The sequence below is a fragment of the Sus scrofa genome, chromosome 6 (assembly GCF_000003025.6).
Source record: "Sus scrofa isolate TJ Tabasco breed Duroc chromosome 6, Sscrofa11.1, whole genome shotgun sequence".
NCBI lineage: Eukaryota > Metazoa > Chordata > Mammalia > Artiodactyla > Suidae > Sus > Sus scrofa.
The window spans coordinates 108,694,164-108,719,430 of record NC_010448.4 but is presented as its reverse complement, the minus strand read 5'-3'; the positions used below and the strand labels follow the sequence as shown (position 1 = coordinate 108,719,430).

The 25,267-nt window shown below is 48.1% G+C and overlaps 1 protein-coding gene across 2 annotated transcripts in view; it reads right to left on the bottom strand.

The window, feature by feature from the left end:
- Positions 1-25,267, bottom strand: part of LAMA3 (laminin subunit alpha 3) — a 256,883-nt gene that overhangs the window by 86,270 nt on the left and 145,346 nt on the right. For both annotated transcript variants that reach the window (XM_003482042.4, XM_021096186.1), the window contains 9 exons: positions 24,313-24,457; positions 21,800-21,926; positions 21,549-21,688; positions 19,347-19,462; positions 17,996-18,207; positions 16,647-16,851; positions 3,895-4,039; positions 2,786-2,926; positions 905-1,066 (listed from right to left, as the gene is read on the bottom strand). In XM_003482042.4, coding sequence (XP_003482090.3) covers positions 905-1,066; positions 2,786-2,926; positions 3,895-4,039; positions 16,647-16,851; positions 17,996-18,207; positions 19,347-19,462; positions 21,549-21,688; positions 21,800-21,926; positions 24,313-24,457 — 1,393 coding nt within the window. The remainder of the gene's footprint in view (positions 1-904; positions 1,067-2,785; positions 2,927-3,894; positions 4,040-16,646; positions 16,852-17,995; positions 18,208-19,346; positions 19,463-21,548; positions 21,689-21,799; positions 21,927-24,312; positions 24,458-25,267) is intronic.

Here is a 25,267-nt window from a genome sequence, read left to right as displayed (position 1 = left end):
AGGATGCGGGTCTGATCCTTGGCCTCAATCAGTGGGTCAGGATCCGGCATTGCCACGAGCTGTGGTATAGATCACAGACACCCTGCGTTGCTGTGACTGTGGTATGGGCTGGCAGCTGCAGCTCCGATTGGGCCCCTAGCCTGGGAACCTCCATGTGCCACAGGTGCGACCCTAAAACAGAAATAAATAAATAAATAAATAAATAAAAGAGCTCAAGCTGATAAGCCTTGAATATTTCATCCTAAATGAGACCATGGCATAACCTGAACTGGGCTCCATGAAACCCACCCCTTCTCCAAAGCTCTGCCCTGGGCCACCAGGTGCACGTGTCACCTGAGAATGTTTCTACAAGGAAGCTCACACTTCTGTCCTTATAGATGAGTGTAGGTGGCCAGATCCTGGAATAATAATTTCTACGGCAGAGGAAAAGCGACTCGTTTACAAGCTCCCCAAGGGGCGTCTAACTGTACATGATGCTGCTAACAAATGCCATGCTGCCCCTGGATCCTGGGTACCTTTTAACAAGCGCATGAGTCACTTTTCAGCTTTTATCTTCCTGACAAGGAGCCTTTCTTCTGCTTTAAAACAAAGAATTCTCAGCATTGACATTTAAAGGCATACACAGCCCATTTGCAGCAGATGTTATTTAAATGGTTATTTTCATGGAGGAAAATTCTTCAGCATTAAATGAAGATCAAGAACCTAGTGCACCATGTCCTTAGCTGTGAGCAATGCGTGGGGGCACCTGAGGCTCGTACATCCTCGCCTCCCCATCTTCTGCATTTGTGATTAACCAAGTTTCTTCAGTTTTAGCAACCTTCCTTCCCGACAGCCAAGAAACCACTCCCCATGCAGTGATGGAGGAGGTCCAGCAAGGGTGCAAAGAGCAGCAAGCCATGGTTACCTTGTCCCCCAGGTAGGAGGGAGGTGCCACCCAGGAGGCACTGTGAACTGTTGAGGGCAGCTCCTGGAGGTCGGCCACCACGCTGCTGCTGCCCGGGTTGAAGGAGACGGGGATGTCCACTCCATCCGCCGTCTCGAGGCGCCAGCCCATCATATCCACAAACTGCAACACAGAGGCCAGGGATGGAAACGTGTGCCCGTGGCTTCCTTGGTGATGGCTGAATTATGCAGAAAACAGCACGTGCCGTGGGGCAGCCACCCGACTTCAAAGGCTGCCCCCCTGCATCTCCTTGTGTCTGACTCCTGCGACGGAGTCCACACACCACCACCTGCCCCCATCTCACCCATTACAACCAGGAATTCTCAGAGGTGAGTCACCACATGCGTGGCATTTATCCTCATAGCCCCGCACACATCCTGGTTCCTGACATGTCACAGGTGTCTAATAAATGGTCAAATAACACATAAATTAGGGTATGACTAATACCTGGGACTGTGGGCTCATTTTAATGTGATGCGTAATACAGTGGCCTGCTCTCATTCCTTCTCTCTAGATAGAGCTTCATAATTAAATACTCCCCTGATCACAAAGGAAGCCAGGAGATAACTTATGAGGGGAAGAAAAATAAGGAACTGACAGGGTGTAGACTGAGGACAATGCTCCGGGGGAACCCCCTCGGGGAAGGAGCGGACACTTCAGGGTGGATTTACAAACTAATTTCTTCTTTCCAATTACAAGCCTGCACTTCTTTCAGGAGGCAGGCAGCACAAAATACAGAATAATCTTTCTTTGAATACGTGTTGGACTTAAGACATGACTCGCACAGAAAGCAAGCATGAGACGCGTGGCTCAGGAATCATGAAGGAAACAAAGAGTTTTATTTTTCCTGGAGTCAATTTTAAAAGGGGCCAAATAAGAGATGTGGAAAAACAGTGAGAAGGAAAGTAACACAGGAAAACAAGCAGATAAGAAGAAATGAGGACAGGCGTTCCCGTCGCAGTGCAGTGGAAACGAATCCGACTGGGAACCGTGAGGTTGCAGGATCCCTGGCCTCGCTCAGGAGGTTAGGGATCTGACGTTTCCAGGAGCAGTGGTGTAGGTCGCAGATTCGGCTCAGATCTGATGTTGCTGTGGTGTAGGCCGGCAGCTGTGGCTCTGATGGGACCCCTTGCCTGGGAACCTCCATATGCCAGGGGGGCAGCCCTAAAAAGAAGAGAAGAAGAAGAAGAAGAAAGAAGAGGAAGGGGAAGGGGAGGGGGGGGAGGAGGGGGAGGAGGAGGAGGAGGAGGAGAAGGACAAGGAGGAGAAGGAGGAGAAGGAGGAGAAGGAGGAGAAGGAGGAGAAGGAGGAGGAGGAGGAGAAGGAGGAGAAGGAGGAGAAGGAGGAGGAGGAGGAGAAGGAGGAGAAGGAGGAGAAGAAGAAGAAGAAGAAGAAGAAACAAGGATGGGGCAGGATGGGGAGAACAACTCACTCCACTTGTTTGATGAGTGTTTATTGAGCATCTACTATATTCTGGATGCCCCCTGGGCTTTGGGGTTGTATCAAGGAGCTCCCATGTGGATGGTGGAGGAAGAGAGACAGTAAACCACCTTGAGGACTGTGGGACATGCTCTGAGGTCCACACAGCAGGGAGAGGGCACAGAGGGAGGGCATGGTAAGGGGAGGCGGTTCTGAGGACATGAGACTCTTGAGCAGACAAGCTGAGGGTCTGAGCACAAGGACATCTGGGAACAGAAGGCTGCAGGCTGAGGGCTGTGAGCGCAATGCTTAACATTCTAACCCAGCGAGACACCAAAAGCCCCACGACCCTTCCTGCCATTGCACGACCTCCTCACTCGGAAGCGCTACATAAAACCAAAAGGCCTCTAAGTCCCAGCCTACCTTAGCTCTCCTCTTCTGCGTGCTGTGACAATGATGACTTACTCCAAAACAAAAGCAACGGGTACAACCCTTGGGATTCGCTGGGTCCAGGTCGAATGAGCCTTCCCGACAGGCATCACATTCTGTACCTTCCACATTTTCCTATTGAAGAAAACCATGAAACAAGCGGTCACTCTTTCTAAAGGTGCCCTGACAGGAGAGCGCTCCATGCACAAATTAAGTATCAACATAAGATGACAGAACGGGGTGCTAACAAAACACCCAAAGATCTGCAATTGTTAAGCTTTTAGGTCATATGCAGTATTTAAACTTTTATCCCACACACGAATGGAAGAAAGGAGTTCCTAAATTTCATCAGATGTCTTTAGCCTTTTGTCTTTTTTTGTTGTTGTTGTTGTTATTGTTGCTATTTCTTGGGCCGCTCCCGCGGCATATGGAGGTTCCCAGGCTAGGGGTTGAATCGGAGCTGTAGCAGCTGGCCTACGCCAGAGCCACAGCAACGAGGGATCCGAGCCGCGTCTGCAACCTACACCACAGCTCACGGCAACGCCGGATCGTTAACCCACTGAGCAAGGGCAGGGACTGAACCCGCAACCTCATGGTTCCTAGTCGGATTCGTTAACCACTGCGCCACGACGGGAACTCCGTCTTTAGCCTTTTGAAGGTAGAGAAATAGCCCCCGGAGGATTCACAATGGGGAGGCGGGGGCGGGGGGGGGCATCCCACTTGCTGCCACTTTAAAACATCTACTGGGAGCTCTCCTACAACCTGAAGAGGTTATGAACCTGGGGTCCAAAGAGCAGGAATTGGCTTCAGGGGAACCCATGTATGTTTTGAAATTATAGACAAAAGTTTGTGTTGATTGTTCTGGACAGGGTCTGTATCTGTCATCAGATTCTGAAGGAGGTCTCCTCCCCTTAGGACAAGGGGAGTGAGGGGTGTCCTTCCCCTCTAACTATTTCTATCAAGTGAGAATGACTATCAAATGTGAGTCATTATGCAAATCTATCATGGGTCCATTCCATTTCCCATGGATTTTTAGAGTCAGTATGAAGACCCTCCATGCTGGTCAGTGGCCAGTGTCCCCGGTGTGGCATGCTCTGTCTTACCTTGCAGAGACAAGCACCGGTCTCTGGGTCACAGATCCCCGGCTCGGTCCCATCTCTGTTGCAGCGGCAGGGGAGGCATTCAGGGAAGCGATAAAAGCCAGGAGCACATCGGTCACACTGTCGCCCTGAGATCCTGAGCTTGCATCTGCACTCAGAGCAAAGGAAGCAGAAGGCCTCGTCGTCTTTCTACACACAGGCCTAGAGTCCACCTCCCCTGCCTTAGAGCAGCTGCTGTACGACACCAGTTAAAGAGACCCGGGGCCTGGCCATGGGGAGCTGGGGGCCAAGGCCGAAGGGAGAAGGGCAGGTGCAGGACCCTTACACAAAGCAGTGCAAGGTGCCCACATGTTGATGGTGCAGGTACACACTTCCAGCTATAAAATAAACAAATCCCGCGGTTGTCCCAGACAACACAGCAACTATAGTTAATACCATACTGCAGGAGTTCCCATCGTGGCTCAGCAATAACGAACCTGACAAGTAACCGTTAGGATGCGGGTTCAATCGTGGCCTTGCTCAGTGGGTTAAGGATCCGGCGTTGCCGTGAGCTATGGTGTAGGTCACAGACACAGCTGGGATCTGGCATGGCTGTGGCTAAGGCATAGGCAGCTGCAGCTCTGATTCGACCCCTAGCCTGGGAACTTCCATATGCCACTGGTGTGACCCTAAAAAGACAAAAAAAAAAAAAAAATCAGCCCTCACGGATGATGACTCTGAGGGTTGGGCTTGGTACTAGGCTCTGGGGTGCAAGGAAGGACACCGTCTCTGGGCCTGAAGAGCCCCCAAGGTATGTGCTGAGTTGCAGATGTGAACAATATTCACACAGGGTCTGACCAGGGGCCAGAGGGGCAGCATGGACCCAGTGTCCCTGACGGACGTGAATTTAAAAGGACAAGTGTCCTACGGTGGGGGGGTGAGGGAGGCAGGAGCTCCAGACAGAAGGAGAGGAGGATATGGGGGGGCATGTGCAGGGAACACAGGCTGGTGCTGCTGGAGCAGGGATCTGGGCAGGATGCCAGGCCTCCAGCCCAGGGAGGCAGGGGCAGCAGCTGTTGTGGACAGGGGTGCTGGCTACAGGGCCACGGTCCTGCACACTGAAGGCAGACTGGCTGGAGTTCTAACGACCACTCTCACATGTATTACAGACAGTGTCTTAGCGAGTTATCCAGCTTCTCAAGACTTTGCTTCCTTGTCTGGGGAGAAGGGGCATGGACCTCGCTACTGTCAACAAATGCCAACCGGGCAGCTTGTGGCCTTGAGGTCCAGGACATTTCTTTCAGCAAACACACAGGGCTGCTGGCCTACGGGTGCATCCACAGGATGGATGGTGGTGCCAACGAGCCTCTCACAACCCGAGTGCTACCAGTGGACAAGTGACCCTGAGCATTGACCTGGACCTTGAAGGTGAGGACAGGCAGATGGGAACCCATTTCTTCTATTTTCACTTCACTGGAAAAGAAAGGAACGGGACTATTTTGCTAGGTGGAGAGCGGTGCAAGCTGCTTGTTGAGACAAGGAGAAACATCAACCTGTGGATTCCAGAGCATCCTTGGGATGACGTGGTGGAAGCGGGAGCAGGGCTGAGAGGCATGACCTTGTCAGCAACGGGAAATGAAGTGCTGAGCCTCCCCCAGCACACATGTAGCAACTGAGCACTTAAGAGTGGATGGAAAGAGGAATTCCTGTTGTGGCTCAGCAGAAACGAATCTGACTAGGAACCATGAGGATGTGGGTTCCATCCCTGGCCTTACTCAGTGGGTTAAGGATCTGGTGTTGCTGTGGCTATGGTGTAGGCTGGCGGCTGCAGTTCCAATTCAACCCCTAGCCTGGGAACCTCCATATGACTTGGGGAGGCCCTGAAAAAGACACACACACACACACAAAGAGTGGATGGAGAGAAAGCAGGACTTGAGCAGAGTGATAAGAGTGGTGGTCTGTGACCTGAACCCCAAGGACCCCAGGTGGGACCGACAAGCAAGGGTTCACCAAAACACAGAGCATGCAATGCCTGGATTCCTGAGTGATGCAATGCTTCGAGCGTTGAGCATATGACTTCCGAGCAAAAACAAGCAACTCAAGGGGTTTTGGGCGGTGCCATGACAACAGGGAATAAAAAGGATACTTCCTCTTCAAAGTCTGGCTCCACGGCTTTTGCAAAACGACCTAAAGACAGCCTGACCTTGCATGCTTCTCCAGGAAGACTGCTACCCAAGGAGCTGCCCTCACTGCAACGGCAAGAAAGTTCCAGGAGATGCTGCCAGGAGGTGCAGAGCAGCAGCATGAAGATGCAGGTCGAGCGAAGGCATCTCCACGGCAATAGGCTTGGGGCCAAATATCATGCAATCACATCTGAGCACGTGCAGGAGCTCAGGTGCCTCCCAGATAACCAGAAAATCAGGTGTTACAGTGAACTCCGCCCTTTGCTCTTTAAATACTGTGGGTTCCTTGGTACTGAACTCACATCAAGCCCAGATGTAATCTAGAATCCAAAGTCCACCTTATTCATTCATTCATTCATGCAATAATTACCAAGCGCCATCTATAGAGACATCCTCGTGTTAGGGGACATGGGAGGGAGGGGACAAAGGAAAACAAGTCAGTCTTGGCCTTTGTACATTTTAACTGAGGGCACAGGACATAGAGATGCAGGAAGGTAGGTAATCACTTGAGAGATGGGATGGCTAAGCTTATAGCCAGCTTTCAGCAACGAGATGATGACAAGGCATTTCTGTGGGCTTGCAGAGCTATCACACCTTCTTTGAATTTGTACCTTTAACGCGATCCTTGAAGAGTGTGCATAATTTGGGGGTAACATAAGAGGGGGAAGGAGAACCAAGAACTGAACAACTGAATACAGGCAAAAAGTGTTCGGGGAAAACCACGCCAGAGAAGAAAGCTGAAAACAAAGTTTGTTAGGGTAAGTGGGGGCCAGATCACCATGGAAAGCTGGTCTTTAACCTCTCAGACAATGGAGAGTCGAGGGAGGTTCTTGTGCAAAGAGTGATGTGATGCAAGTGGTGCCGGGAAGAGCCACGTCCCACCCCCAGCAGACCACATGCAACATGGCGCTCACTGCACTGTCATTATTGGTTAAAGCAGGTTCCCCTACCAGACCATGACCTCTTGTTAGCAGGCATTTGGCTTCTGCACGAGGCACAGCACCCACACTGGAGTGGGCCCTAGATAGTTTGAACCATAAAACATACTGGTACCTGACAAAATAGAATTTAAGTCCAAAAAAAAAAAAAAAAGTCACATGGATGGAGGAAATGGTCCATCCTAGTTAAAAAAAAACAAAAACAAAAACAAAACTACATATACCAAGAAGATAAAATTATAAACATATATCAACATTCTCTATGCATTAGTAACAAAATTATGGGGAAAGTAGTTTTTTCAATTACAGGATAATTGTATACTTGGCAAATTCCTCCTCAGTTAAGAAGAAAGAAGGAAGGAAGGGAGGGAGGGAGGAGGGAAGGAGGAAAGAAAGAGAGAAGAAAGAAAGAAACAAAGAAAGAAAGAAAAGGAAAGAAACAAAGAGAAAGAAAGAAAGAGAGAAAGAAAGAAAGAGAAAGAGAAAGAAAGAAGGAAAGAAAGAAAGGCAGGAAGGAAGGACGAAGAAAGAAATAGAGGAAGTAGGGAGGGAGGAAGAGAGAAACCAGGAAGAGGAAGTCAATTAAGAGACCATCAATGTCACTCACACAGGAAGTGGTAAAAGGACTTCACGAGGGTGGCGGGATCTACAGAGAGCCATGGAAGAAACCAGGGGCAGTAATACATACTTTGCCAGAAGTTGACACCTTATTGACTGTCAAGAGAGGGGGTTGATTCTAAGGGCCCTTTAACATGTTCGAATCCAACACTTCATTAACCATGTGAGGGCACAGGAGCTCAAAGAGGTTAGGGGAGATGTCCTCCAGGGCCCCCTCAGTAAAGCCAATTGGGGAACCCCGGTCAAACTGATTTGCAGCGAAGATGGGATACGCAGGCTGTCAGGGGAGACTGGAGCTGTGGATCTGGGAATCATCCAGGCAGCGAGAGTGGCTGAAGCCAGTGGAACGGGTGGGGCTTCAGAGGGACAAAGTATAAAGGGTGGAAGGTGGAGTTCCCGTCGTGGCTCAGTGGTTGGCGAATCCGACTAGGAACCATGAGGTTGCGGGTTCGATCCCTGGCCTTGCTCAGTGGGTTAAGGATCTGGCGTTGCCATGAGCTGTGGTGTGGGTTGCAGACGTGGCCTGGATCCCGCGTTGCTGTGGCTCTGGCTTAGGCTGGTGGCTACAGCTCTGATCAGACCCCTAGCCTGGGAACCTCTGTATGCCATGGGAGCTGCCCAAGAAATCGCAAAAGACAAAAAAAAAAGGGGGGGGGGTGGAAGGTAGACGGCCAAAAGCTTAGTGAATAATGACAATTGCTAACATCAGGGGCTAGCGTGTGTCAGGCACTATTCTAAGGGTTTTCACATAAGATATTTAACCCTCTAAGGAACTTTCAGAGGCAGGTGCCTCTGGTAAAGAGGGAAAGTGGGAGAGAACTTTGAGCTCTGTCCAGCCTGTGCCAGGAGCCCCGCCCGCCCAGCTCTCCGCTGTGTCCCAACCCCTGCCTGCACACTGCCTGGAATTTACCATTCCTATTATTTGATGAGGTGCATCAAAGGAATTGCTTCTCCGAGTTGTTAGGGCTCATGGATTTATGCCGAGATGGAAGCACTTCTGTTGCCAGAATGCTAAGACGGTGACCTTTTCTGATATTTTGTTTTTCCATCTAACACAAACAGTAAATCTATGAGACTGGCTCAGAGAGAGGTCCCCTCAACATGGCTTTCCTTTTGCTGCTGTTCTTCTGAAAAGGCGTGTTTGTATATGTGCTTGGCCATCAGGTGGACAGTCATCACCTTTAACTGCTCTTAAGATGTCTTGAAAGCGGTTATGTTCATTTTTGTTTTGTTTTGTTTTTTTCTTTTTAGGGCTGCACCTGTAGCACATGGACGTTCCCAGGCTAGGGGTTGAATTGGAGCTGTAGCTGCTGGCCTACACCACAGTCACAGCAACGCCAGATCTGAGCTGTGTCTGCCACCTACACCACAGCTCACAGCAATAGCCGATCCTTAACACGTTGAGCAAGGCCAGGAATCAAACCCACATCCTCAGAGATACTAGTCAGGTTTGTTACCACTGAGCCACAATGGGAACTCCCACATTCATTTTTTATGATCATTTTGTTTGTTTGTTTGTTTTTATGGCCGCACCTGAGGCATATGGAAGTTCCCAGGCTAGGGGTCAAATTGGAGCTGCAGCTGCAGGCCTATGCCACAGCCACAGCAACACGGGATCCAAGCTACATCTTTGACCTTTGCTGCAACTTGCAGCAACACCAGATCCTTAACTCACTGAGCAAGGCCAAAGATTGAACCCACATCCTCACAGACACTATATGGGGTTCTTAACCTGCTGAGCCACAGTGGGAACTCCAATGATTTTTAAAGCAGTGACTCCTATTGTCTTTGTATCTGTCATTGACTGATATAATCTTCTGAGGATATTCTAACCCTTTTCTTTATTCAAAGAATCTGATGGAATAATCTTCCATTATTAAAAGCAGATGCAAATGGACTTTTTCATGGCTATTATATCTGATTAATTACTATGTTGCTACAAAAAATGAAATTTTGATCAATATAACCATTGTTAGGAGTTCCCTTGTGGCACAACTGGTTTAAGGATCCAATGCTGTCACTACAGTGACAAAAAAAAAATACATCTTTAAGACATCAATCTGGACAGAGTTGTCCAAACAATGGGCTTTTTAGCACTTACACCATATAGCTTTGCAGTAGCTTCTGTTATACAATCAGGGATTGAAGAAAAAACAGAATCGGGATTTTAAATTTGGGGGGAAGTTGGAGATGATTTTATCAAACTTCATTTTACAGATTAGGAAGCTGAGACCCAGGAAGGCAAAGCGACTTGTCTAGAGTCTCCTCTCTGGCTCATGACAAAGATAAGTCAGCTACTCAGTTTCATGGCTCCAAATGAATGTATTCCCAATTGTCTCTAAAATTATAACACTAGTTTCAATTAAGTAAAGTATTGTTGATTGCTGCAATTATTTTTGTAATTTATCTTAAAGGAGATCAATATTTATACCAGTTTGATTTTCCTTTATTATGACAAATTGTACACCTCTAAATCGTCTAATGAAATTTGAAAATTCCAATTTTTCAGCTTTGTAATTTGTGATAATTCATACCAATATAAGAGGGTTTCACTGAGAAAGGATGTTTTTCTTTTTATTGCAAGTGCAAGGTAGCTGTGATTATTTCTTTTACTTGACTGTTCGGTTCCTCTATACTCTTCATTTTCATTAGGAACATTTCAGGGGAAGGGTGTTTGAGGGGAGCATTCTTTCCTCGAATATTTTCTGAAGAAATAATCTTCTAGGCAATCAAAAGCTTTTTCAGCATCAAGGCTGGAATTATCACAGGTCATCTGTGCCATTAACAGTCATGTAATGAACTGAAAGCTTTCCTTACATTATCTGCCAAAGACCCTTTCATGACAGATACACTCTGATCATGGATAGATGCATCATCCCGTTAGGTGATGAGAGTCTCCTTGGTAACGTCAAGATGAACCATTCCACATCTCGTTTTAGCTGTGATACAGGTCAATGGCATTCTGTTCGTGTCGGCGTTCCCTCGGGTGTGGGCAAAGCTGCCACACCATGTGCCTCAGTCCTGAGGTAGGACTTTCTAGTCTACTAAACTGTCATTGGCCGGTGAAGGTTTGTGAATCCCACTCTTTCGAACTTGTACCTGAAATACTATGGTGCATCTCTTTCTCTCTTGTGGGAAAGTGCTGGGCTGTGGCTCCTTCGTTTCACTTCAGCAAACACGGATCGAACATCTACTTTGGGTATTCAGAGACAAACCATGACAAACCTCTCCCACAATTAGAAAAGACAAATAGAGTGTTATAAATGCTATGGGAGGCAGGAAAGTCTAGGGTGTTATAGGGACACATAGGAAGGTGCTCGACCCAACCTTGGCAGTGGATGAGATTTTTTTTTTCTCACAACTTTTAGTGTGTTCTTGGCTTCCTTGTTCTGTGGCAGCAGCACTGAGAAACTGTGTGTGAAATTCTGTTTGTGGCAATTTCTTCTTCACCAGCTATTGCCTTAAAAAATCTCCCACTAATTCTCAGATGATGGACTCCACTGCTCCTCCATCTCCTTGGCTCCTTGGCTTCCTACAATTCAACGTAGGTACCCCCTCCAGCTGCTTTTCCCTTTCTGTGCCCACACCTTCTCCTCTGTGTCCCCTCTCACTCTGTCCACGTACTTTGTTAGCCTCCATTCTCAGCCCCAAAATCTTCATTTGGGGTGTTCTGTTTTCAAAAGAAAACCTGAAGTAGTCATGATGGAGAAACAGACCTTTGTTGGACTTGCCTGCATTTATTTTGTGGCTAAGTTTTTATTTTTAATTAAATATGGGAGTACTATAATGTTTTCAATATTCCTACTGTACAACACAGGGAACTATATCCAGTCTCTTGTGATAGAACATGATGGACGATAATACAAGAAAAAGAATGTATATATGTGTGTGACTGAATCACTTTGCTGTACAGCAGAAATTTGGCACAACATTGTAAATCAACTATACTTTAATTTAAAACATTTTAAAAATAATGTTTTCAGTACTGGGGGCTCTAAGTATTTTAATACAGCAGTGACTGGCGCCACTACAGAATTCTGGGCTTCATCCTCTGTCAGGATTCCATTTCCCAATAACAGTTCTTAATCCCCTTGTTTATCTGCCTCTCCTGCTCTTTGCCTAGTTATTTCTTTATTTCCCCAAGGTTATGCATTGCTCATGCTGCTGTTCAAGTGGAACCTTGTTCTTTCAGCCTTTCTTATACCCAGATTCCTGCAAGAACACCGCTTGAGTAAGCAAGGGATTTTAATGCTACGAACTCCCCCTCTGCTTATCTCAATTATTTGTCCAACTACTCTTTCCTCTGAAGGATTCATGCAAACCCATGCCACAGAAAGATGATGGAATATTTCCTTTGATTTGTCTTCAAATATACTGAAAGGAATATTACTCCTAGTTCCATCTGTTTCCTTTTTTATAACACCCTAATTCCCTTTTCTTTCTTTTCTCTTTCTCTTTTTTTTTTAGGGCTGCACACTGGCATATGGAAGTGCCCAGGCTAGGGGTTGAATCAGAGCTACAGCTGCCAGCCTACACCACGCCACAGCAACATGGGATCTGAGCCGCATCTGCGACCTACACCACAGCTCACAGCAATGCCGTATGCTTTAACCCACTGAGTGGGGCCAGGGATCAAACCCACGTCTTTTCTTGAGCTGCTTCCACGGCATATGGAGGTTCCCGGGGTAGGGGTCTAATTGGAGCTATTGCTGCTGGCCTATGCCAGAGCCACAGCAATGCGGGATCCGAGCCACGTCTGCGACCCACACCACAGCTCACGGCAACGCCAGATCCTTAATCCACTGAGCAAGCCCAGGGATCAAACCTGCAACTTCATGGTTCCTAGTCGGATTCGTTAACCACTGTACCACGATGGGAACTCCAGGATTCCCTTTGCTGAAACTGGTTCTAACTCTACAGCTTCCTTTCAACTGGTAGATGTACTAGGGAGTTTGGAGCAGCCGTGTGTGTGTTGCAGACTGAGGAGCGGCAGAAGTGCTTAAGTACCAACAGATTGGCTCAGTTGACTACCTTTCGACCATGGTTCTAACTCTTCTATGACCACTTTTCAAACCCAAGACGACAGAACTCATCAAGCTGCTCTCTTAGCTTCCTGGAGAGAAACATTCTATTCTCCTTAACCAGGTGGATGTTTCCACCGAGAGCCACCCTTGTTATTTACAAATACACTGGAGCTCTGGTGTCAAGTTTATGGCTGACTATCAGTTTCCTGTCAATAAAAGCAATGTGTTTTTCAAGAAAAGGATATTGGCACCTGTGGGAACATACAAAGGGAGAGGCTGGTGGTAAAGGAGGGATGGAAAATCACTGTGCGCTATTTGCAATTTAGAGAAGGAGGCCCTGGTAGAGGTGGGAAAGAATAAGAATAAAAGCATAGTGGGGGAGTTCCCTTGTGGCACAGTGGGTTAAGGATCTGGCATTGTCACTGCAGTGGCTCAGGTGCAGGTTTGATCCCTGGCCCAGGAACTTCCATATGCCATGGGCATGGCAAAAAAAAAAAAAAAAAAAAAAAAAGGCATAGTGGGGCTGCTAGATGGGAAAGGAAAACTGATAGCCATCAAAGAAACAGCTGATGAAAACAAGACATAATGGGAGCAAAGACGGCTGTGTGAAATGAAGAAGACAGTAGAGATGTGGAGAGGAATGTCAAACAGCCCAGCTGAAATCAGGCAGCAAGGTCAGGCGATGGATCAGACCGACAAGGTTCTATAAACCAAGGATTTGGTTATAAACCAAGGGTTGAAACAGAGGGAGTGGAGACAATTTTCCCAGGCAAAGCAAATCCAAATCGGTAGGGAAGCCTCAGAACTACACACAACCTCTCACTCTCTCCTTCTTCTTCTGATCAGGTCAAGACTGGCAACTCCAGGTCCTCTGAGCTCCCACTTATCCATCTTCTCCAGCCACCAGACAGCAAGCGGCTCCTGGGCACAGTGTGTCTTTTGTTCTCTACCAACCCCTCCCCCAGGCCCTGGTGGAAGTCTGTGCTTCCACACTAAGCACCACTGTCCTCATGCATCAGGAACTTACTGCAAATAAGTTGGACATTTTCACAGGCCCACTGATGTACTTGGGACCCAATGCAAAGTCTTCAGAAATGAACTTAGTGCCTGACTTTCTTCCTGAGAATAGCTTAGACACTGTAGGAACAGATTCTAATCTATTTTCATTCACCGTGATGAAACCTCTCTGCTATCACCTCAAAATTCTTTGTGCAAGTCACATGGAGAAGGATGGGCAACCAAGCTGACTCAGGGAGGACTCACACCTGTGGTTTTACAGACCTGGAATCTTCCATGACTCAAGTTCTCACTCAGCTTCCTTCCCAGAGTACAAAGGAACTGTTAGGCACCAGGCAACAATCAAAGGTGTGGTTATGGGTCCTTCCCCAGGAAAGGTGAACACTGCTGCTATGTAGAGTTGAATTCTGTCCCCAAAAGATATGTCTAAGTTCTGACCCCCATGGAAATAGGGTCTTTGCAGACATAATCAACTTAAGACGAGGTCAAATGAGAGTAAGGTGGGCCCTAATCCAATATGACTGGTATCCTTATATATACAAAAGTATATATACAATTGAACACTACTTGGCCATAAAAAAGAATGAAATTTTGCCATTTGCAGCAACATGGGAGGACTTGGAAGGTATGAGGCTGAGCAAAATATGCCAGAGAAAGACAAACACTGTATGATATGACTTATATGTGGAATCTAAAAAATAAAACAAACTAATGAATATGACAAAACAGAAGAAGATTCACAGATATACAGAGCAAACTGGTGGTTACTAGTGAGGAGAGGGGAGGGGGAGGGGCAAGATAGGGATGGGGGTAAGAGGCACAAACCACTATACAAAAAAATAAATAAGGGAACCTCCTACACTGTTGGCAGGAAAGTGAACTGGTGTAGCCACTATGGAAAACAGCATGGAAGTTCCTTAAAAGACTGAAAATAGAGTTACCATACGATCTAGCACATATTTGGGAAAAACAAAAACTCTAATTTGGAAAGATACAGGCACCCCAATGTTTGCTGTAGCACAATATACAATAGCCAAAACATGGAAGCAACCTGATTGTCCACTGACGGACAAATAGATAAAGAAGATGTGGCACATATATACAATGGAATACTACTTAGCCATAAAAAAGAATGACATAATGCCATTTGCCATAACACGGATGGACCTAGAGATTATCATTCTAAGAAAGTCAGGCACGGAAAGACAAATATGATATCATTAATATGTGGAATCTAAAAAAATAGTGCAAATGAACTTATTTACGAAACAGTACCAGACTCAAAGACATAGAAAATAAACTTATGGTTACAAAGGGGAAGTGGGGAGAGATAAGTTGGAAGTATGGGATTAGCAGATGCACTCTACCGTAAATAAAATAAATAAACAACAAGGTCCTATGATATAGCACAGGGAACTATTTTTAATAGCTTGTCATAAACTACAATGGCTTCTCCATGATAGTTTTAATATTATTTTAATGGAAAAAAGGGATACAACACACACACACACACACACACACACACACACACACACACATATAAAACTGAATCACTCTGCTGTATACCTGAAACTAATATTGCAAATCAACTATACCTCAAAAAAGAAAAATAAATAAGCTACAAGGATATATTGTACAGCACAGGGAATATAGCCAAATTTACAGTAATTATCAATGTAGTATAATTTTAAAAATTTTCAATTACTATGTTTACACCTGAAATTTACAATACACATTGTACATCAACTATACCTCAATTTTTTTAAAGTCTAAGAAAATTCAAAGACTGAAAAAAAGAAAAGAAAAAAAAAAAGAGAGAAGACAGAGACCCAAGGAGAACCTGTGTAAAGACAGGCAGAAACAAGGACTCCAAGGACTGCCGGCAATGCAGGAAGCCAAGGAAAAGGCATGGAATGGATTCTGTCCTAGAGCCTCGAGAAAGCACAACACTGTCAATGCCTTGATTTCAGACTTTCAGCCTTTCGATCTGTGAAAGAACATGTCTCAGTTGTCTGAAGACACCCAGTTTGTGGTACTTTGTCAGAGCAGCCACGGGACAGGAGGGTAGCCGCATGGAGCTAGGGCTGTGGACACCTGCCACCAGCAGCCACAGCGCCTCCCAGCTCTCACGTCCAGATCAGGGGCACAGACCCGATGTCCACGTGCCTGGGGAGCAGGGAAGGGGTGAGGGGCGGGGGCGAGCCTTAAGCATCCGCCTGCACACGCCACACTGGCTTGCACTGCAGAGGCTCTGCTTCAGTGTTCCTGCCACAAAACCCCCATGGGATTCTTTTGAGCCTCTTCTAGGAGACTGGATCCTGTTCTTCATCCCATAGGGCTACTCTCCCATCCTGTCGTGATCGGGCTGATCACCTGGAATCCTGTGACACCAGCCTCCGGGCTCCAATGTGGAGCCGATGTGCTGCAGGAACCTCTTGGCCCCGCAGCATCAGAGCTGCCACTTGCCTCTGTCTCTCAGCCGTTCTGCACTGGACCCCTCAGTGGTCCTCTCAGAGCAGGACCCCACGTGTACTGCCCACCCTGCCTCCCTCCCCATGACCCACAACAGAGCTCCCGGTGGAGGCCCCAGCACTGCCCGCCTCTGAGTCAGGGTGGCCTGAGATTTCATACTCCCTCAGGCACCAGCCTTTGCAAAACTGCCAGTTTACCAGAGTGAAAGTCTGGAGCCCTAACCTAAGTACAAAGGCACAGGTGCTCAGCACCAGGTGACCCAGGAGACTTCACAACTTAATCACGCACACATCATGCACAACGTGGAACAAGGCTGGAGTGGACAGGCAAGGCTGTTTGGGCCCCAGGCCATGGCCGTCTGCCCCCCAGGCTACTCTGAGCCGAGAGGACCACCTACACCATATGCCACCCTGAGGTCAACTCAGGCAGTCCTAGGACCCCTGGGAAGAGGGAAGCCCAGGACCAGTGTGGGTGCGGGACCCTTTCCCACGACAGGATGGAATCACTAGTCCTCCAGGCCTCACCTGCACTGCCCGTGGTCCCGGTCGCACTCCGGGCTGGCAGACCCATCGGTGCCCATCCTGGAACAGTTGCAGCCTTCGCAGCCAGCCAGGGGGTGGAAGCTGAAGGAGTGTGTCTCGCACATGTCACACTGGGGCCTGACCGTGCGGGGCGGGCAGAGGCACGTCCCTGTTGTCTCCTCACAGAGGCGCTGGCCACAGCTGCATGCTGCCCAGGGACAGAGACATGGTGGAGGGTCAGATACCCCCTGACCTCCTGCAGGATTGCACCGGGGTTTCCAGAAGCTTCCAAGGGGTTTGGGAGAGAGGTCTTTCTTTTCCTTCATCATGGTATTACTGAGTGTCGCTGATCTGAAAGGCCTCTGTCTTGGGGCCAAGACCAAGCACGCCAAATGCTTTTTTTTTTTTTTTTTTTGGTCTTTTTGTCATTTCTTGGGCCATTCCCAGGCTAAGGGTCTAATCAGAGCTGTAGCCACCAGCCTACACCATAGCCACAGCAACACGGGATCCCAGCCGCATTTGCAATCTACACCACAGCTCACAGCAATGTTGGATCCTTAACCCACTGAGCAAGGCCAGGGATCTAACCCGAAACCTCATGGTTCCTAGTCGGAGTCGTTAACCACTGAGCCATGATGGGTACTCCGCACACCAAATGCTCTTGGCGGACGCAATGGGCAGATGCTGAGTGAGCACACCTGGACCTACTGGCACCAAAGGAGACCTTCGAAGGAACCCCTCAAGCTGCAGTTCTGTGTCATTCTAATGGGAGGCCTGTTTCTCATGATGGTCTGCTCCCTGAAGGGGCTGCTGGTCGCCCCATTGCAGAAGCAGGCAGGCACCACAACAGGGCCCTCGTCAGACAAAGGCAGGGCTCCACGAGGGGACTCTGTGCCGCACCTGCGCCCTCACGTGGCCTTGGGCTGCAGGCCAATTCTCAGTCTCTGGGCTCCTAGGTCAGTGAGGAGGATGCCCGGTGACCTGGCTAACCGCCCCCCTCAGCTGGTCTTTGGTTCAGCTGCAAAAACTGAAGGGGCTCCCACTAGGAAGAGGGGTGAGCTATCCAACTGCTTGGCTGTTTACCTTCATCTGCTTCGCAGCTCGTAGGTCACATGGCCTGGGAAACACAAATACACATCTTGCTGCTCAGAGTGTGGTATGTGGGCGAGCAGCATTGGCATCGTCGGAGGGGTTACTGGAAATGCAGATCCGCCCAGGCCTCCCGAATCATAATCTGCATTTTCACGAGATCCCCAGGTGGGTCTCCAGCACAGTGAGATCTGGGAAGCTCTGCCCTGGCATCATCCACCGGGGACCGGAGATGACCTTGCATGACGCGAACGCACACTTACGCTTGCAGTGTGGGAATCCGTAGTAGCCCATCTGACAGCGGGTACACTGCCGCCCAATGACATGGGGCCGGCACGGGCACTGCCCGCCTTCTGGGCTGCAGTGACGGCCAACAGCCCCAGCGGGGTGGCACTCGCAGGGCAGTGCGCCCTCGTGGTAAAGAGCCACCAGGGACCTGGCAGAGTTCTTACAGAATCCAGAGGCTTTCTGGGGGCTGTGGAGACAAAAACTCATGGTGTGATCCTGCAAGGCATACTCAGAAACACTCCAACTTTCCCCTTTCATGTGCCCCACCAAGCTGTGTTTTGTGGGGAGGGGCTCTGGAGTCCGGGAAGAAATGAGCAAGAAAGAACCCCACCCCTGCAGTCACAGCAGGTGACAGCCATCCTTCCTCTGCACCCTCACCCACCCACTCCCTGACTTTTGATGGCTGGAATAAAAGAGGGAAAATTCACTTATAGGATGAATTACATGGTATATGGATTCCATCTCAATAAGGCAGTTACCAAAAAAATTTACGCCCACATGTGTAAGAACACATCAATTACAACAATAACGAGGAGGGGGTGAATTGTCCACATTTAGTGACTTGTATATTAGCAGCTTTGCCTCTACCTCACTAAACCCCACAATCACCCAACCCATTAGGTCTAAGCTCCATTTCACAGATAAGGCAACTGAGGTTCCTGGACATTCCTGAGGCCACACAGCCGCAGAGGGGTCAAGCAGGCCTGCACATCCACAGCTGTTTAACTTCAGATACTTTGCTCCTAGTATTTTCCATACAGGAGGTTTCTGGCCTCCCTGGAGCCCCTGGTTCCTCAGGAAACCTACGGGGGGGGGGGGGGCAGGTGGGGCTGCAGAAAAGAACTGGCAGGAGCTATCACTCAGGGCTGTTCTAGGCTCTTAGCATTCAGAGCCCCCAGAGGGAGGGCAGGGGATATAGTATCAGTGTTACATTTAACCACCCCTCCGTGATGCTCCCGGCTCAGTCAGAGGATACACAGGAGAATGGGAATCAGGGCTGATGTGGTTTCCAGGGGAGGGTACCCTCTGTGCTAAGTCTGAGGAATCTGAGTTGGCTAAGAGGAAGCAGCAAAGAGGAAGCAAAACTCCCTAGCAGCCCACGAATCTCAGCCTGGAGGGGGATCTGCTGAGACCAAAGTCGAGGAAGGAGACCTGGGAGGCCTGGCCCAGATGTCGGGCACAAGACAGTGTGTGCCAAGGGCCCAGGCCTCACTGCCACTCCCTTGGGTGCCCAGAAGAAGAAGACACACCCAAGGGCCAGCCCCCCCGTGGGGAATGTGGGACAGCCTCGAACATCCCAGGGCCTTTCCACAACATGATACTTACTCAATATAAAAACTGTCTCCTCCACAGCTGGTGATGAACTCAAACGACTTGTCCACTGATTTCCTGTGAAGGATTTGGTAGTCATAGTTCTCCACAGGCACCACCAGGACACGGACCTAAAGGGAAGCGGTGAGCATGTCTTTGGATTTCCAACAGCACGCATAGCACACCTGCAGCCCTTCACTAAAATCCATGTTCTTTTTTTTTAACTTTCTTTCTTTCTTTCCTTTTTTTTTTTTTGCTTTTTAGGGCTGCACCCATGGAATATGGAGGTTCCTAGGATAGGGGCCGAATCAGAACTACAGCTGCTGGCCTCCAACTTCCAACCACAGCCACAGCCACGTAGGATCCAAGCCATGTCTGCAATCTATACCATAGCTCACAGCAATGCTGGATCCCCGACCCACTGAGCGAGGCCAGGGACTGAACCTGTATCTTCACGGGTACTTGTTGGATTTGTTTCTGCTGCACCGCAAGGGGAACTCCAACACCCACATGCTTTATTGTTAAGCCCAAGCCCAGATGAAATGGGATTTATGAAAAACGAATCACACGACAACCCTGAGCCAGTGTTTGAAGGCTCAGGCCATGTTCCCACATGGGAAGTGATAATGCGTGGGGGCTAGGCTGAGGTGCACCTGCTCAGAGAAACAGCAGCCTTGGGTGCTGTGTGGGAACAGGAGATGTAAGGGGGTGGGGAGTAAAAAGGGGCCTGTTCAGTGGCCGGGGCCCCATGTAATCCCTGCCTGGGATGACCCTGCGTCTCCAAGGCTTGTATTTTGTATATATAATTTTTCATTAAATTTTTTTTAAAATTATCATTGATTTACAAGGTTGGGCCAATTTCTGCTCTACAGCATAATGACCCAGTCATACATATACAGAGATTCTTTTTCTCATACTATCTTCCATCATGTTCTGTCCCAAGAGATTGGACATAGTTCCCTGTGCTGTACAGTAGGACCTCATTGCTTATCCATTCTGTATACAATAGTTTGCATCTACCAACCCGAAACTCCCAGTCCATTCCACTCCCTCCCCCCTCCCCCATCCCCAAAGTCTGTTTTCCATGTCTGCAATAGCCAAGGCAGCTCGTATTTTCACAGGTGAACAAACCAAAACGGCAGGACCAATGGGGAAACGCACACAGTGGCTTGCCTCTGAAATTTAAATCCTATTGGACACTCTTAGGAATAACTGTAGCCCTGGTCTTTAAAAATATTGCTGTTTTCTGCACCTGGATAAATCAGGTTGAGCTAGTAACAAATGCTGCAAGAAATTTCTATCATCTTTGTCAACTATTCACCAATTTACAGCTTACAGAGTCTGTTGCTCTCATGCTATTCAATTCAATAAGCAATGGCCAAGCACTTGTTCCAGACACAGGGGAAACAAAGTGAGTAAAGTCAGGACCCTGTCCCTAAGGCGATGACATGAGAGAGAGAGAAAAAGAAGAGGCATGAGCAAGAACTAGGGGCCATGGAGACCTGGGCAGAGCTTCCTGGCTCTCAGGCTTCAGAGGCATTGGGTGACCATGAGTCCAACAGCCAAGGTGATGAACAGGGAGGGCCGCCCAGGGCTAAGTTCAAGGGCCTCATTGGATCTCTGGCTATGGAGATATGAGTTGGTGGTTACAGAGCTTGGGAAAGATGAGAAATGAGGTCACGGACATGGGTGTCATCCCCACAGAGAAGAGGACAGAATCAACAGGCACAGATGATGCTATTCGAAGAGAAATGACTGAACGAGGGGGCTCAGCGTCAAACCTGAGGGGACCCCAACAAATGGGACAGGAATCACTGAAGGAGCACTAGAGGAAAATAGGAAAAACTTAAGACAAAGCAGCTCTGGAAGTCAAAAAAGGAAAGTTTCAAAAACAAAGGGGTGTGAAATGCTTCAGGGAGAGACCTTGCCTGATGAAGAGAGAGACTCACGCTCCCCAGTAGTCCTGCAGGGGAGTTTTCTTCCTAGTCGCTTCTCTATTATTCTGATTTCCCTTGACTTTAATTGTCACAGGCTTTATTATTATTATTATTATTATTATTATTATTATTTGAAAAGGTAGCTGTAAAATTTAAGCATTTTTCTATAAATATGACTTCAGTGCCTTAGAGGAATTACCGTCATGAGTCAAAACAGACATGCAGAACAGCCGACCTAGGCACCACAAGAAGACCAGGCCGAGGAAGAAGCAGAACGCACCAAGACTAAGGACCGCCCTTCTGGAACCTTCACAGTCACGGCCACCTCAGGCTCTGAGATGTCAAACTCGACCTGATTTCCCACCATCATGTGGTCCTGGCAGCCGAGCACATGGGGACAAAAAGACGCACGGAAGACACCTGGAGGCAGAGAAAGGCATTCCTGTCACCCCCCTGCCAGGTCAGATGAGCCCCTGCTCCCCGCAGCTCACCTGGCCACAGCTGCCCTCTGTCCTCCTCCCTGCACCTTACCTGGCTGCAGCTGCCCTCCGTCCACAGACACCTGCGCCAGGAACGTCGGGTGCGCTGGCTGATAAAAATGGATGACAATGACATAGCGGCCCGGGTGTGGGACAAGTCCTCGCAGGGTCACTTGATCCTGGTGGAAGAAAAAGCAAAAAATGGAGTTCCCATTGTGGTTCACTGGTAACAAACCCAACTAGTGCCCATGAGGATGCAGGTTCAATCCCTGGCCCCACTCAGTGGGTTAAGGATCCAGCATTGCCATGAGCTGTGGTATAGGTCGCAGATGCAGCTTGGAACTGGCATTGCTGCAGCTGTGGTGTAGGCTCTGATTTGACCCCTAGCCTGGGAACCTCCATATGCCATGGGTGTGGCCCGAAAAAAAGGGGGGGGAGGGACTTCATCAAGCAGCACTATGAATCATTAGAATCACAGGATGTTTTAAGGTGACCATCTAAAACAACCTAGGCATTCACCCAAGTGAAGTTAAGACTCATGTTCACACAACACCTTCCTTACAATGTTTGGAGCCGATGTGTCATCACAAACACTGGAAACACACTGAATGCCCCTCAGCTGCAGAGTGGACCCACCAACTGTGGGACATGGTGGTTTTTATCCAAGTCGAACATGCAACTGAGCCATCACACTCCTAGGCACCTAACAATGGAAACACGTGCCATGTTCGCAAAAGGCTGTGCGAGAATGTTCCCAGCATTTGAGCACGACTTGAAATCACCGAGAAACAAAGAGTCAGACTCCACTTTTCATGTTTGACAGTGTTCAAGCTGCATCACTCACCTTTTGCCTTTTGTCCTTCACCTGGACAAGATGATCACAAGGCCCATGTGTTCATCCCTTGGCACAGGTGAGGAGTTCAAACCACATGAATTCTAGCCCATGGGAGAGGAGCCCTCACCTGGACTCCCCCTGCCTCACCCCACCCACCATGAAAACCGGAGCCATACCCAGCACTTGCTCAGGCTTGAGTCTGAGCTCAGCTCTCTGCAGAAAACCTCACTATGTGAGCAATACGTCTTTTCAAACCCTCAAAAAACCTATAAGAATAAGAGTAAAAGCTGTGTCTTGGAGGGTAAATAACTTACTAAAAGTCATACACTAATTTTATCAATTCATTTCCCCCTGCTATTCTAGGGTCCCTTCCCCATAGGAGATCTTACTACATTTCTCTCCTAGATCCTGTTAATTTTCTATCTCAATGCAATGTGAACAGACATGAGTCATCTCTAGGATGAAAAGGACATAATATCATCAGAATAAACATTAAGGCATTCCTGTCGTGGCTCAGTGGTTAGCGAATCCAACTAGGAACCATGACGTTGCGGGTTCGATCCCTGGCCTTGTTCAGTGGGTTAAGGATCTGGCATTGCCATGAACTGTGGTGTAGGTTGCAGACGTGGCTCGGATCCCGAGTTGCTGTGGCTGTGGTGTTGGCCGGTGGCTACAGCTCCGATTGGACCCCTAGCCTGGGAACCTCCATATGCCGTGGGTGCAGCCCTGAAAAGACAAAAAAGAGAAAAAAAAATTAAGTCCTGCAATTTTGTAGTTTACAGTGAAAAAGGTGCACACCTTTCCCATATCCCTTTATGTGTCATTCATCGATACATGTTTATTGACAATTTCCTGACTGCAAATTGGGGTTGCAAAAAAATTAGAAAAGATTTCTAAAAGCACTTATATTCTAATTTGGGAAGACAATAAACTCAACAATGTTAAATAGCAGTCACCCATAAAAATGTGAGCTATCATAAGATGGGCTATAAAAAATTGCCAATTGGGGAGTTCCCATCACGGCACAGTGGAAACAAATCTGACTAGGAACCATGAGGTTGCGGGTTCGATCCCTGGCCTTGCTCAGTGGGTTAAGATTCCAGCATTGCTGTGAGCTGTGGTGTAGGTCACAGACGAGGCTCAGCTATGGCTCTAGCGTAGGCCGACAGCTACAGCTCTGATTCAACCCCTAGCCTGGGAACCTCCATATGCTGCGGGTTCATAAAAGACAAAAAAAATTCCAATTGGGAGTTTCCCCTGTGGTGCAGTGGGTTAAGGACATGGTATTGCTAGCTGTGGTGTAGGTCACAGCTGTGGCTCAGATTCGACCCCTGGTCTGGGAACTTCCATATACCATGGGGTGGCCAAAAAGGAAAGAACTGCCAAAAGAATCTGTAGACAGCAATGCAGGAGGGAAAGAGAACATCAGGATGGGGCAGCCATAGACAGGCTGCACGGGATGCTTCATGCCTGGGATGCTCCACAGTTGAGAGCAGCGGTACTCAAACTGCAGGGGCATCCAACTCTGGGGCAGGCTTTGTTTAAACACAGATTCCTGCCTCCATCTGCCCCTGCACCCCTGGTTTCCAGAGTTTCTGATTCAATAGTTCTGGGCTGGAGCCTACAGATCTGCATTTGGAGCAAGTTCCCAGAGGACAGGGATGCTGCTGGTTGGGGCCACACTTTGAGAACCACTGATGTAGAAGCAACACATTCGAAGGGAGTCCTACTTGCGGGGCCTTCAAGATTATTCCAGTAACTGCAGCAGTGGAAGGTGAAGGGTCCTGGGGCAGGAGAGGGAAAGGCCCACCATGAGGAACATCCAAAATTAATGCTGTGAGAGGAGTTTCAGGAACCAGGGAGATGCACGCAGCACTGAAAAATAGAATATTGAGAAATAACCAAACCCAGAAGAACTGTCCACTGAGGAAGAAACAAACTCTAAGCATCAAAAGGATTAGGTCCTGAGAGAACCACAGGCCCGTGGAGATCGTTATACAAAGATACTCAGTGCTCTGGATTAGCCAAAGGTATTCCAGCTCACTGCTAAGACAGAAAAACAATCTTAATTTTGAAGGAAAGTAAGCTACATAGAAAGTCACTGAAACTTCCCTCTCCAGGACTAAAATTCATTGTTAACTGAGACCAATGCAATGAAACATTATGACTCGCCTCCAAACATTAATACTGACATAAAACTATATAAACACAAGGAGAACAAATACAAGTCATTTAGACACAGCCAGATTTCAATATCTTGGTGGTTTCAACCATTAGCCTAAGATTTCATGACGGAGTCCTTAAATTATTTTTGAGTCTACATCCAAAAAACCCTCCCCAAAACCCAATAATCATTGGTTCACTAACTCTCCTAACACAGTTGTGAGATGGGTCATTATCTTCATGGTTTTGTAAATGAAGAGTTTCAGACACAGAGATTAAAGGATTGGAACAAAGCAAGTCTTGGCAAGGGCTCAGAATAGAACTCAGAGTAACCGCCCGCAAGGGCGAGGCTTAACCATCTCCCCCAGTTGCTACAATGTCAGCTTCCTGATATTATGGAATTCTGGAAAGATTCTGAGGTACATCATCTAGCTCCAGCAGTCCCGCTCTTGGGCATATATCCGGACAAAACTTTACTTAAAAAAGACACATGCACTCGCATGTTCATTGCAGCACTATTCA